Source organism: Peromyscus californicus, unplaced genomic scaffold (assembly GCF_007827085.1).
Source record: "Peromyscus californicus insignis strain IS unplaced genomic scaffold, ASM782708v3 Scaffold_2__1_contigs__length_46816999, whole genome shotgun sequence".
Lineage (NCBI taxonomy): Eukaryota > Metazoa > Chordata > Mammalia > Rodentia > Cricetidae > Peromyscus > Peromyscus californicus.
In genome coordinates, this window is record NW_026294540.1 from 6,305,963 (window position 1) to 6,320,224 (window position 14,262).

Consider the following 14,262-nt stretch of genomic DNA (forward strand, 5'->3'; position numbering starts at 1 on the left):
CCTTCTTCTTCCGGGTGGGTCCTAGGATCCATCTCAGATAACAGGTGTGGTGGCAGGGCATCTTTACCCACTGAGCCATCGTGCTGGCCCCATGTTCCCACCCACCCCCTCCTTACCGTAAAATTGGGATTGAATAGTTACCCACCAGATTCCGACGTCCACTTCCGTCCAGCTCTGAGGCCCTCTTTGTTTCCATGGATTTCAGGTCCTCTATTCCCATGAGAAGGTGAAGATGGAAGGCACCATCTCTCAACAAACCAAACTCATTGACTTTTTGCAAGCCAAAATGGACCAACCGGCTAAAAAGAAAAAGGTGAGTTACAGCGCTGGGCAGCAGGAGCGAGACGGTCTTGCTCCATCACCCACGACTGTGTGGGCACCACTGCCATAACTAGTCGTACGAACAGAAGAAAAACATGCAGTTCTGTCTCTTCCGGGTGGGGCATTGGATCCGAATGTAAGCCGAGTAGCCTTTATCAAAGGGAGCTATTGATCAGGACTAGCAAGCCGCTCTGCTCGGGGTAGGATGCTTTCTTTGGCTCCTGCAGAGAAGCTCGGATGGAGCAAGTCATCTGCTGAGAAAAAGGCTTATGGGTAGGTGGAATTTTAGGTTCAAAGGTCATGTGTCTAGGACACTCATGTGGGTAAGGCCATGTGTAATTGGCTTCTGGGAGTTTAGCAGGTCACATATCTGGGACTCTGGGTCAGGCCTCCAGGGTGATCTAGTCCAGTGCTTTTGCTTAGCTTTATTCTTTGAACTTTTTCAAGACGGAATTTTGCTCCATAGCTCAGGCTGGACTTGAACTCACAATCATTTTGCCTTCTGAGTGCTGGGATTTCAGGTGTGCCCTCCCAAGCCTGCCTCGCCCCAGCTGTTAAATGACTAACTGGGATACAGGAGGTTGAAACAACCTGGTTAAAACCGACAGCCTTGCCTTCACCGGCCCTACACTCTCTGCTTTAAATTGTAACGAATAAATGAAACACCGAGTGAGAAACCAGCTGTGACATACGATGCCCTAGGTCCCAGTCCCAGTCTGGGGTCCTGGGGGCAGTTCGCTATGGCCGGAGTATGTGAAGATTCCTGTGTGACGATTGCTTTGTGTAAATAAGCCCTGTCCATGCCTTCCCCAATGGCTGAAGAGCTTATCCGAGGTTGGCCAAGTATTCCGAGTCCCAGAAGGTCTCTAAGGGTCTTGGCAGTTTCCTCCCAAGGGTCTTAGCACACTGTAGTGGCCATGGCAGCAGTTTTAAAGGGCAGGGCTTGACTGGAATAGCCAGAAGAAGGGAGTGAAGGACCGATGCCCTTGATGGGCGTCCGTCTTCCATGTCACCTTTACTGCTGAGGGGTGAGTGCGGTGTTCCAAGGCTGCCTCTTGCGAAGTGCTGGCCACAGGCGGGTTTTCTTGCATACCATGTTACCATATTTGCTATGCTCATGATATTTAATCTTTTTTTTGTTTGTTTAATTTTAGCAGCGACTCTTGTCATGTCATTGATGTAGTTAGGGTGTTTGCCTTTGGTTTTCTTTTACTTTTTTTTTTTATGTCAGACGCGTGATTCCTTTTTTTCTCTTTTGTGTACAGTAAATGTTTCTGTTGGTATTTTTCTTTTTTAGTAAGCCCCTTGTTTTGATATCATTTTATCATTCATTTTCAAATTTTGCTTTCTTTTTAAAAAAATACAAAAACCCCCCCACCCCTTCCCCGTGTCTTGTCACCGAGCACCATGAGACAAGTTCAAAGGCAAGAGCGACCTCTGAACCATAGCCATCTCTCCCAGCTCCATCCTCCATCCAACCTGATTGCGTTTTTTGAGGGGCAAAGACTCTCGGGAAGTGACACTCCTGTCTTGGGAATGCTAAAGGAAGAGGTGGTAGCCGTTGAAGCATCTTTAACCCTCTCGGCGAAAACTTCCGCACCCCCCTCTTTTTTTTTTTTTTCCAGCGGACTGGAACGGGCTGAGGCTCAGCCTCCCCTCCCCCCCCTTCACATGTCCTTTTCCCCAAACACACTTACAGTGAGTATGTGCCTGGCCTCGGTGGCTTGCTCCTCCTGAGTCAGCTCTCCTTTAGCTTGGGTCCAGTGCCAGTTTCTAGGAGTTAGGAGATATCTCTGTTTCCATTGCTAGGGTTTATTTAGTCGACGGAAAGAGGACCCTGCTTTGCCCACACAGGTTCCTCTCCAGTACAATGAACTGAAGCTGGCCCTGGAGAAGGAGAAGGCGCGCTGTGCAGAGCTGGAGGAAGCCCTTCAGAAGACCCGCATTGAGCTCCGGTCTGCCCGGGAGGAAGGTAGGAGCTCTTGGGAAGCCCTCCAAACTACGGACCGGCCCGAAGACCTTTCCCCCATGAGTCTGGCCAAGGCTAGTTCAGCATCTGTTTGCGGCCCGTGCATTGTCATTCCAGATGTGTCCCAAGTCTGAATTTTCCAGCCTCCTCAGTGTGGCTGAGTTAGCACAACCCCTGCCCTTTTGGTCTCTGGTCCTTGAAAGAGAGCCATGGGTAACCTTCTTAGTCTGGTCCACCAGGTAGCTGAGTCCACTGAAAGGCTCTGTGGTGTCTCTGCAGCTGCCCACCGCAAAGCCACGGACCACCCACACCCGTCCACGCCAGCCACTGCGAGGCAGCAGATTGCCATGTCTGCCATCGTACGGTCGCCCGAGCACCAACCCAGTGCCATGAGCCTGCTCGCCCCACCATCCAGCCGCAGGAAGGAGTCATCGACCCCAGAGGGTATGCTCATGTTGAAGTCTGTTTTCTGCTGTTGTAACAAAACATCTGAAACAGGGTAGTTTATAAAGAAAAGAAGTTTATTTGGCTGAGAAATCCAAGAGTGTGGGGCCAGCATCTCCAAGGGGATCTCACTGCATCTCAGCATGGCAGAGGGAACCATGTGGCCAGACAGACCTAACCCAGTGCAGACATGGAAGTCTGTCCTCAGGACTCCAGTGTGACACTGCTAAAAGTCTCCTTCCTTGTCTGTTACCCAGGGTCAGCCATTGTATTTTCCAGAGTAGCTACTGTTATCTCTATAACATAGTGTCCCATGATATGAATATATTTCAAGAACACAAGTCAGCATCGTGGCGCACACCTTTAATCCCAGCTCCCAGGAGGCATAGGCAGGTAGATCTCCGTGAGTTTCAGACCAGCCAGGGCTACGACAGTGAACATGGGAAAATTAACCTGTGTTTCTTAGGTCCACTTTAAAAAAAAATCTTACTGACACTGTCCCGGACACTGCAGTCTGCCTCTGCTCATTTTGTACATTAGTGCGTTAGAGCTTCCCTCTGGCAAAGAACTGCACAGTCCCCATGGTGTGGGTAGCTGAGTTCCCTCCTATGGGAGACCTGCCCTTACTGCCACATGCACCTTACAGGACATCTTGTACCTCCAGGAGTGGCTGGGGGGTGACTTCTTAGGAAATGAATCAGTGGTTAAAAGGTCATGGGCGCTTCATTCAAATGGGACCGACTTGCGTCCAGTTGCTATGACCACTGACGGGGTAAAGGGTTTTCTTTGTGGTCTCAAAAGTAGCATATCACGCAGAGATGAAAAAGGACTTTTTAAAAAGGGTGAAGAAAATGGTTTGGGGAGCCTTGGGGGAGCAGAGTAGAGTTGTCGTTCAGTATCCTGGCTTCACCGTCAATCTTCTCCAGGTTGTGAGTTTTGATGACGTTGTCTTGTGGCTGTGGTCTTAGGGACCAAGGTGCCTTCTCGTTGCTGTGTTTATAGGAGCCCTTGGTCAGAATGTTTAACTCTAAGTCATTCAGATAGGAGAGAACTGTTCCTTGGCCACCTGTTCGTTGACAAATGTCCTGCAACTGTCCTCCGAGCACTGTGCTTCCCCATGTCCCTCCCGGGTGTGTGTGGCGCCCTCTGGGTATCCATCCCTGTGCATTGGTGGCATGGTACAGAGACCCCAGCAGAGCAGAGCTCACGGTGTATTATTCTGAGCTTTCCTCTGTATAAGGTTGCCTCTCACCAGGTCACTGTTGAGGGAGATCCAGCACACGTGGGGGGGGGGGGGGGTTGGCGAAGTCAGCCTTATTAATTTAACAGACCGCAATAGAAATGTAAGAGTCAGTTCTTCAGACGTAAAAAGTTTCGAACAAAAGGTCATTCATGAAAAAGCTGGGCGTCAAAGAATTCTTCAGACAGTACTTAATAAGAAAATAATTCTGCGGTTCATAATTATTACTTTTCAACTGAGTCCCATGAAAAGCATTAGATACATGCTTTCACAACTAAATATTTACAAGTAATCAGTTAATAAGCATTTTTAGGACTGGGCTAGTGGTGAACACCTTTAGTCCCAGCTTTCAGGAAGCAGAGGCAGAGGCAGGCAAATCTCTGTGAGTTTGAGGCCAGCCTGGTTTACATAATGAATGAGTTCCAGGCCAGCCAGGAACTGGCTGCATAATGAGACCCTGTCTCACACAGCAATAGTCACCCCCTCCAAAATGTTCACAAACACGGGTGCCATCGTACAGTCAGCTTTCTACCGGGAATGTGTTCTTAAATAAAGTAATTATCAGGTCACAGAGGTCTCACTGTCTCATACATAGATGCATGTGCAGTGGCTATAATAATTTTATGATTCCTGATTGAACAGCTTGATGAAGATGTAATTCACAGGCTCTAGAAATCACCTACTTACAATGTACAACTTAGGGTTTTCAGTATGCTCAAAGCCTTGTCTGATCATCATCATACTAACTTCAGGACACCCCTGAAACCAAACAACTGCTGAACTCTGTCAACAGATGTTCCTTGTTTCTCCCTCTCCCCACCCCTGCCAACCACTAATCTACTTTATTTCTCTGTGGATTTGCTTTCCTAGGTCTTTCAAATGAATGGGATCATACTACCTGCAGCCCTTTGTGACTGGCTTATTTTCCAGAACATGATGTTTTTGGGCTCCATCTACCTTGTAGCACACATCACGACCGCATTTCTTTTCTTTACATGGCTATGTAATGTTTCATTGTTTGGGGTGGTGCACCTTACCCATTGCGCTACTGAGGGGTGCTTGAGTTATTTCTGCTTTTTGGCTGCCGTAAGTTGAGCCGCTGTGAGCAACACGCAGTTGTGGGTGTATGTGTGTGTGTTTCTGTCCTCTTGGGCATAAAGCTAGAAGTGGAACTGCTAGGGTAATGTCCGTATTGTATTCTTTGTATAACTTTTTGAGGAAATGTCTAACCGGGTCCCAAAGTAGCTGGACCATTTTCTGTCCTCACTGGAAAGTGCAGAGGATGCCATTTCTCCACATCCTCTTCAACCCCGGTTTCCCTTTCTGGATTCTAGACAATTCTGCAACACGGCACCTTGCTGTGGTTTTAATTTGCATTTTTCCTAAAGTCTAATGACGCCTCGAGTCTTTTCAGGTACTTTGGGGCCATTTTTCCTCTTTGGGGAACTATCTAGCCTAAGCACTGGGTTGTAAGAGCTCTGATAGGTGCTCAGCACAAACCCTAACCAGAGACTCTTTCTCCCGTCCCGCAGACACCCTTTCCACTTTGAATGAACAATTTTTTCCCTTCAGAATTTAGTCGGCGTCTCAAGGAGCGTATGCATCACAACATCCCTCACCGATTTCACGTGGGACTGAACATGCGGGCCACCAAGTGCGCCGTGTGCCTGGATACCGTGCACTTTGGACGCCAGGCATCCAAATGTCTCGGTAAGAGCAGCGACCAGGCGTCTGTTCCGGGCACCCGCCTCTGTCTCCATCTGTAAAACCTATTAGGTGGAGGTGATGTTTGAAACTGTCACGTCATACATTTGTTGCCAGAGCTTTCCACTTCAATGGGGGGGACGCTATTTTCCCCTCGTTAAAGCAGTTCCACATGGCGGCTTCAGCACACGACTTCCAAGTCGACATGTGGAATGCTTCCATCTTTGTGAATTTCCAGCCCCTTTGTGTCAGGCTAGTCCTGTCCCCCCGTCTCCCCCCACCCCCCCCCGAACTGAACGTGCAAACCTGTTCCTGTACGCAGCTCCCGTGGGCAGCCTAGGTTGGAGCCAGGAAAGCTGGGTCGAGGGCAGCCGCCCTGTTTCCCCGGGCACCTGGGAAAGCATAGGGATGACCTGTGCGCCCAGCTCCCCGTGTGGTCTTCCTGGGGGTGGAGGAGCCCGCGGCCCAGCTGACCAAGCCCCACCGCTGAGCGGGTCTTGAGGTTGTTCATCGCTCTCCCCTAGAATGTCAGGTGATGTGCCATCCCAAGTGCTCTACCTGCTTGCCGGCCACCTGTGGCCTGCCTGCCGAATATGCCGTACACTTCACCGAGGCCTTCTGCCGGGACAAGATGAACTCCCCGGGTCTCCAGAGCAAGGAGCCCAGCAGCGGCTTGCACCTGGAAGGGTGGATGAAAGTGCCCAGGTACCGTTGTAGGGGGGGCCTGGGCTCAGGCAAGGGCTGGCCTGGGGGCCGGCAGCCATTTCCACCCCCCACATCTTCTAGGGAGGTGTCTTTTTGAGGAAGCCCCTCCAGTCTTGCTTCAGCCTGCCTCTTCTGACATTTTCCTGGCCCGTCTTTCTTTTCCCAGGAATAATAAGCGAGGACAGCAAGGCTGGGACAGGAAGTACATTGTCTTGGAGGGGTCAAAAGTCCTCATCTATGACAATGAAGCCAGAGAAGGTAAATTAATGATTCAGGGGGAATATCATTGCACGCGGCTAACCCAGACCTTCCAGGGTTGGCGTGAAGGCTTTGTTTTTTAGTTTTTGGTTTTATTTATTAATTATTATTATTTTTTTTTTTTTGGCCTGCCTCACAAGCCTTCTCTGCTTTCCCATTTTTCAAAGTTAAGAGCCAGATGACTTCTCTAAAGGTTATTGGTGCGATACTCAATCTATAGGTCTCCCCCTTGAAGAACCCGCAGGGTGCTGCCCCGAAGATTCCACCTGCTAACACACCAGAGAACTTCCGCCTCAGTCAGCTAACCCATAAATCCTCATCGTCACCAGAGTTGACTGTGCCCCTCATCTGACACGCCTTATTTTTTTTATCTCCCCTCTCTGCCTTGTCTGCACCTCATTTCCTTCTTTGTCCTTGTGCGCTTCTTCACATCCTCTCCTCTCCTTCCCCTCTCTTCTCCCCTCCCTTCTTCCCTCACCCCCACTCCCCTCCCATCTTTCCTCCCCCACTTCCCTCCTCTTCCCTCCTCTCCCCTCCCCACCTTTTCTCTTCCATCCCCTCCCCTCCCTACCTCCCCTCCCCTCCCCTCCCCACCTCTCTCTCCCCTCCCCTCCTCTCCCTCTTCTCTCTCTTCTCTCGTTCTTGGTCCTGTTCTTTTGTTTTCCCTTCCGCCCTTCCTCTTTGCACCAAGCTGGACAGAGGCCGGTGGAAGAATTTGAGCTGTGCCTTCCCGACGGGGACGTATCTATTCATGGTGCCGTTGGTGCTTCTGAACTTGCAAATACAGCCAAAGCAGGTGAGTGGGATCCAGAAGAGCCCCGCCCCAGAGGTGGGCTGGGTTTGACAAATTGAGAGGGGCAGGATGAGACGTGGCAGTTTGCTCTGCCTAGATCTCCGTCCAGTCCCCCATCTTAGCGGGAACTGGAGTTGCAGGGTTTGGCGGGATTCCGATGCCGTGACATCATCCCTGTCGGGGAGTGTGGGGGAGGCATCCATGGCCAATCTCATGCTCCCCGAAATCTTCTAGATGTCCCATACATACTGAAGATGGAGTCTCACCCACATACTACCTGCTGGCCTGGGAGGACCCTGTACTTGCTAGCACCCAGCTTTCCTGACAAACAGCGCTGGGTCACCGCCTTAGAATCTGTCGTCGCAGGTGGGAGAGTTTCTAGGGAAAAGGCCGAAGCTGATGCTGTGAGTATGACCATGACCGTGGAGGCGGTGCTTCTCTTTGTGGAGTGTGTGGCTGTGGGCATGTAATGTTGGGAATCCCACTGCCGGGCTGGGGTTCCCTCCTGCCCTGTCTGTGGGCCGATGGCTACAGCTAGGGTCAGGACTAGCTTTGTGGTGTCGAAGGTGCAGGCTGTAGGCAGCAGCTGGGTAGGGACTTCTGCGTCTCCCTCAGCAGCCCAGCCGGGCAGGGGAAGCTGTGGAGTCTGCCTGGACTAGCCTTCCCGTTCACTCAGTGAGGTCCTTGAGTTCCAGGCCCTCTGACTGTGAACCACAAAGCAGACACGAGTCTGCCAGTGAGCTCCTGCACTCCAGGAAGCTGTTCACAGCCTCTCCAGCTGCCTCTGCCGCACCGGTCTCTGGTAGGCAGGTCTGAAATCCCACTTATCCTAAGACATTGGAAACATCGGCGTGCCCTGATGGCATCACTCCTCCCGGAACATTCCCGGATGCAGACAGTGCTCACTCCTCATTGGCGTGTGCTCTGCCAAAGACCAAACAGCACTTTTCAGACACTTAGCAGTGGGAACATTAACCATGGGCCTCCTGAAGAGGCTCGTTTAGATGAATTTGTGTTTCTTTCCACACACGAGCCTTCTGCTGAAATGTACGTTAATGTGTATACAATAGGCACGAGACTGTACTTCCTATGAGCGGCAGCCTGTGTGGGTTGAGGTAAAGAGAAGCTTGGCTGGCTCTGGGCACCCGTGCTTGTGTCTGTGCTGCAGCTGAGGTGGGGAAGGGGTCTTCCTAACGGCTTGATAACCCTCCGTGGCTTTACGTTACTTCCTGTTGCAGATTAACTTTCTGTGCGTGCGTGCGTGCGTGCGTGCATGCGTCACCCACTGGTGTGTGTCTGTGCAGAGTTGAGACTCTGAAGCTAATTAACAGCTGCCCTGGAAAAACCGATAACACCCGTTTTGCCACTGGGGTTTCAGACAGAAGGTGGGGCCAGAGCTTGGGGGTTATGGCTCAGTGGTCAGGTACTTGGCCTGGCGTACATGAGGCTCTGGTCCAGGGTATGCTTTTGAACCTGACTTTAAATTTCTATCTCTCTGGATGGTTTGGTTGTAGACAGTTTGAACTCGCTCTGTCTCCTCTTTTCTGTTTTCCTTTTACATATGGAAAGAAATTACTTGGAAACTCTCTGCTGAAACTGGAAGGTGATGACCGGCTTGACATGAACTGTACCCTACCCTTCAGCGACCAGGTACATTGCCTGGGCACCGTCACAGTGGCTGGCCATGGTCACGCACTGTCAGGGTGCATGGGGAGGGGAAGGCAATGGCTTTGTTGTTGTGAAGCACAGCGATGATTGTGGTCACGTGGCTTATACTCTGTCTCCGGACTTCTGCCCTGGCAGGTGGTGCTGGTGGGCACCGAGGAAGGGCTCTATGCACTGAATGTCTTGAAAAACTCCTTAACCCACATCCCAGGAATTGGATCGGTCTTCCAAATTTACATCATCAAGGACCTGGAGAAGCTGCTTATGATAGCAGGTGGGAGGCCGGGCGCACAGCCTCTTTGTTGACTTTTACAGCACGTGGAGAGCTGAGTGTGGGTCTCTGTTGATGCCTCAGCCGATGAACCCTTTGTCCACATTTGGTGCCCTGTCAGTGTCCAGTTTAATTTGGACACTCTCAAGGAACACAGTGCTGTTATGCCAAGTGGAGGATGCTGAATTAGCCTCCATTGCTGTAATGAAACGCCTGCGACCAGGCTGCTGATGAAGAAAAGAGATTTGTTTACCCCACAGTTCTGGAGGCTCAAAAGCCCAAATGGCATTGTGCTGACTTGGTGAGAACTTCCCCTTGGCTGCACCACCTCATGAGGATAGCATGGCCAGGAGCATGCTGGGAATCAGTAGACTATCACCATACAGGAGCGATGGACAGGGCCAGGCTGGCTCCTTTACAAGACCTCTCATGAACTCTTGGGAGCTGCCTTCGGAAACTCAAGACCTCCCATTAGACCCCGGACCTACCTCTTTGTTTGTTTAATTGTATGTGTGTGTTTGCCTGCAGGTGTGTGTGTGTGTGTGTGTGTGTGTGTGTGTGTGTGTGTGTGTGTGTGTATATGTGTGTATGTATGTATGTATGTATGTATATATACAGTGCCCATGGCCTCAAAGACTGCTTAAAGGCAAACTTTTTCTTTTTTAGATAGGGTCTCGTGTAGCCCAGGCTGGCCTTGGACTCCTGATCCTTCTCTTTCCCAAGCATAGGAATTCTGGGAATATTTTATCCTGCTGGGCCTCAGCCCCCTTGTGGGCCATGACCTCCTGAGAGCTTGCCTGTAGGTGAATTTCTAAATGGTCTTAATGAACAAAAAACACGGAGCCAGAAATTTAGGTTAAAGCCCGAGAGACAGATCAGAGGATTAGGAAAAACCACGAGCTAACCTCACCTACCAACTCCACAGCCTCCAGAGAGAGCTTCTTCCTGTGTACTCAGGTTTACATGCCTTTTCTGTTCTGTTCTCTCATGGGCTCTCCTAGCCCAGCTACATCACTTCCTCTTCCTACACAGCTCTGTCACTTTCTGTCTGTCTGTACAGACCTCCAGGTCTCTATGGTTGGTACTGGGATTAAAGGCGTGTGTCACCATGCTTGGCTCTGTTCCCTAGTGTGGCCTTAAACACACAGAGACCGCCGGGCGGTGGTGGCACACGCCTTTAATCCCAGCACTCGGGAGGCAGAGCCAGGCGGATCTCTGTGAGTTCGAGGCCAGCCTGGGCTACCAAGTGAGTTCCAGGAAAAGGTGCAAAGCTACACAGAGAAACCCTGTCTCGAAAAAACCAAAAAAAAAAAAAACACAGAGACCCTGCCTGCTAAGGGATTAAGGGCATGTGCTGCCTGACTTCTTTGTTTACTTATAATGGCTGGCCCTTTTCCTCTGATCTCCAGGCAAGCTTTATTTATTAAGGCACAAATAAAATATCACCACACTTGCCTCCTGTACATGATCGTGACGTGGCTACTACAAGACCCTACTTAAGTTTATAAATGCTCAGACCCTTCCTCTGGATTCACACTCTCCAACAGTTTTTACACTTCTTTCCTCTCTGCACATACAATTTTTTTTTTTTTTTTTTTTTTTAACCATTTGAGTTAATGGCAGGTATGTCCCCAACCAAGTCTGTCAGCATATGAACCTGTGAGCTGGGGTCATTCTGTTACACGTCAGTGGCAAAAATCTTTTTAACCTCATTGCTGTTAACAGGAATTTTATTTATTATTTTAATTTTTGACATAGGTAGCCAGGCATGGTGGCACATGCCTTTAATCCCAGCTCTCAGGAGGCAGAGGCAGGCAGCCTCGTCTACAGATAGCCAGGATAGCCAGGGCTGTTACACAGAGAAACCTTGTTGTGTCCCCTGCCTCGCCCACCCTGAGACAGGGTCTTGCCATGTAGCCTTGACTATCCTGGAACTCACTCTGTAGACTAGGCTGGCCTCGAACTCACAGAGATCTGCCTGCCTCTGCCTTTCAAATCCTGGGATTAAAAGTGTTCACTGCCACCATCTGGCTTAAACCTTGTCTTGAAAAAAAAAAAAAGTTGAGATAGGTGTCTCAGGCTGGCCTTGAACTTTTTATATAGCTTGAGAGTGACCCTGAACTTGTGGTCCTCCTGCATGCCCCTCCTGAGTGTGGGGATTACAAGTGCAAACTACCACATCCTGCTTGGTTCTCGTCCGTCCCTTTGTCTCTCACAGGATGGACGCATGTGAATAGTTGGACCCCTTCATGGCTCCCTAACACATTCTTTCTTCCCTGTTCTGGGAGCATGTCTGAAATTCAGTTACCATTCTTCAGTTTTATGCCTGCAAAATTACCCCATTCCCCCAAGAATCTGAACCGAGAAATCAGCTGCTTTTCATTTCCGATCTAAAGCACGGGCCCAGATGATGAGTGTGTATACCGGTCAAGTATGTCCCTTGTCAGAACATCCAAAAACTTCCCGCTGTCTGAAACTTCAGGTATCACCATGGTGCTACTGATGGAAAATTCCCTGCATGATCTCATTTGACTGGTCTCTGTCAAAATTCAGGACACACCCCCTTTCTCCACACTTCTGTATAAAGTTAACTTTAGGCTATAAGAGGTTTATGAAACACAAAGGAATTTTGTATGTGGGCTCGGGCCTTGTCCTCAGGGTCTTTCATTGTAGATGCAGATGTTCCAAACTCAGAAGCCCCTTCTGCCCTGCTCATCTTGGATAAGAGGCACTCCCTAGTTCGTCCACATAGCGCCTGTGCTTTCTAGTCTAGTCTAGTTGTGTTGGGTGTCTTCGTTTATGGGCCTCCTGCTGACCACAGCTGTTCCTTTCCTCTCAGGGGAGGAGCGGGCCCTCTGTCTGGTGGATGTGAAGAAAGTGAAGCAGTCCTTGGCACAGTCCCACCTTCCTGCCCAGCCCGACATCTCCCCCAATGTATTTGAAGCCGTCAAAGGCTGTCACTTGTTTGCTGCTGGCAAGGTAAACCCCGCCCCCCACCCCACCCCACCCCACCCCACCCCTTAAGGCCTTTGCTGATGGACTGTTCTGGAAATCAACCCTGCTCCTCTGCCCACCAAACTTGCTGATTCAGCCTTGAAAATTGGTTTTTACTCATGAGCACTTGGCGTCCTTTTGGGAGTGAAATAATTTGGGTGGATGCGATGTTTGCTTGGGCTTTGAATCTGAACGAAATGTCTGAGGAACATGAAAGCACATGGAGAAACTCAGGGTTTCAGGGTTCTAGAGTACATGTTTGTATGACGAGCCTCTTGAAAATAATAACGTAGGGACTGGTGCACTTGGGAGGCTGAGGCAGGCAGACCTCTGAGTTCCAGGCTAGCCTGGTCTACATATCGAGTTTCAGGCCTGCCAAGGGTGCATAGTGAGTCCCTGTCTCCAAACAAAACAAAACAAAAATAATTTGGAAAAAAGGCAATACAATATGGAACCGCATGTCTGAATTGAATGGAAGTGTGCTTATTACTGGAAACTTACAAAATCTAATTTGTGGTCGTTATTTGGTGGTCCCTTGGTGCCTGCCAGAGATGGGTTCCGGAAGTACCACTTGCAACCTAACAAAATGCCAAGATGCTCCAGTCTCTCATGCTTCTTTCCCTGCCTCCATCATCCAGAGAGGGCCTCACAAGCTTGGGCTGGCCTCTGGGCCTTGCTGTGTAGACCAGGCTGGACTTGAACCAGAGACCTGCCAGTCTCTGCTTCCCAAGTGCTTGGATTAGAGGCAAAACCACCACGCCAGGCTTGAGTCAAGCTTTTGTAGAGCCCCTGTGTACTTGACGTGCTGCTCCCTGAGTATGTGTTCTAGGGCTGCAGGGAGAGGGCCCTCTTCGTGACTAATACTGGTTATGACATGCCTTTTAAAAATGGTGGATGGGCCGGGCGGTGGTGGCGCACGCCTTTAATCCCAGCACTCGGGAGGCAGAGGCAGGCGGATCTCTGTGAGGCCAGCCTGGTCTCCAAAGCGAGTTCCAGGAAAGGCGCAAAGCTACACAGAGAAACCCTGTCTCGAAAAACCAAAAAAAAAAAAAAAAAAAAAAAAAAAAAAAAAAAAAAAAATGGTGGATGGGGCGGCATGGAATGGATTCTCTCATTTCACCCCCGGGTGGGTTCCCTGGAGGGTTCCCGGGATGGAACTCAGGTCTCCAGACTTGTGCAGCAAATGCGCTCACCTGCTGAGCCGCCTCGCAGGTCTGTCTGCTGGCTTTCATTCCATTCTGTTCGTTTCTTCCTGTGGGGTTCGTGGGGTCGCTTTGAAATACAACCTCATACTGTAGTCCAGGATGGCCTCAAACTCACGGCCATGCTCCTGCCCCAGCCTTTGAAATGCCAACATTGCGGGCGTGAGCAGCCATGCCCAGCAACTTCACTAATCTTTAAAGAGGTACAGCTTTGTTTGGGCTGGCGAAGATGGTCCAGCTACACAAGCCTAGTGATCGAAGGTTGATCTCTGGATCCCATGTAAAGAGCTGGATGGTGGGTTCCCTAGAGCTGCATCCAGAGTCCTCTCCTCGCGTTAACCTTCCCCAGTTATGTGCTCTAGCACTTCCTGAGACACACCCCCACCCCACCGTGCTGAGGCCGTGAACAGGTAGGGCAGAATTACACACAGCTGGCCAGAAGGAGTGGCTGGAGTCCCAAGTGAGGGTCTGATCGCTCTCCTCAGCCCTTCACAGGCAAGCTGGTATCTGCAAGCAGGCACAGCTGACTTAATGAGCTTAGTGGCTCTTTTCCTCAGAGGACTGAGTTCTGTTGCTTTCAACAGAGTGGGGGGGGGGGTGGGAAAACGGTCCTCTGACCTTCATCCGTACACCACGGCATATGCATAGGCATGTCCATATGTGTACACACACACATGCACACATACACTTTAGCAG

General features: G+C 50.3%; 1 protein-coding gene across 13 annotated transcripts in view; it reads left to right on the forward strand.

The window, feature by feature from the left end:
• Positions 1–14,262, forward strand: part of Cit (citron rho-interacting serine/threonine kinase) — a 179,907-nt gene that overhangs the window by 149,629 nt on the left and 16,016 nt on the right. For 9 of the 13 annotated variants that reach the window (XM_052755142.1, XM_052755143.1, XM_052755147.1 and 6 more), the window contains 11 exons: positions 206–313; positions 2,131–2,293; positions 2,570–2,734; positions 5,547–5,684; positions 6,203–6,383; positions 6,550–6,641; positions 7,333–7,437; positions 7,669–7,838; positions 9,004–9,084; positions 9,238–9,373; positions 12,210–12,349. In XM_052755142.1, the coding sequence (XP_052611102.1) occupies positions 206–313; positions 2,131–2,293; positions 2,570–2,734; positions 5,547–5,684; positions 6,203–6,383; positions 6,550–6,641; positions 7,333–7,437; positions 7,669–7,838; positions 9,004–9,084; positions 9,238–9,373; positions 12,210–12,349 (1,479 nt within the window). The remainder of the gene's footprint in view (positions 1–205; positions 314–2,130; positions 2,294–2,569; positions 2,735–5,546; positions 5,685–6,202; positions 6,384–6,549; positions 6,642–7,332; positions 7,438–7,668; positions 7,839–9,003; positions 9,085–9,237; positions 9,374–12,209; positions 12,350–14,262) is intronic. The other 4 variants (XM_052755144.1, XM_052755145.1, XM_052755148.1 and 1 more) reach the window with 1 other exon arrangement.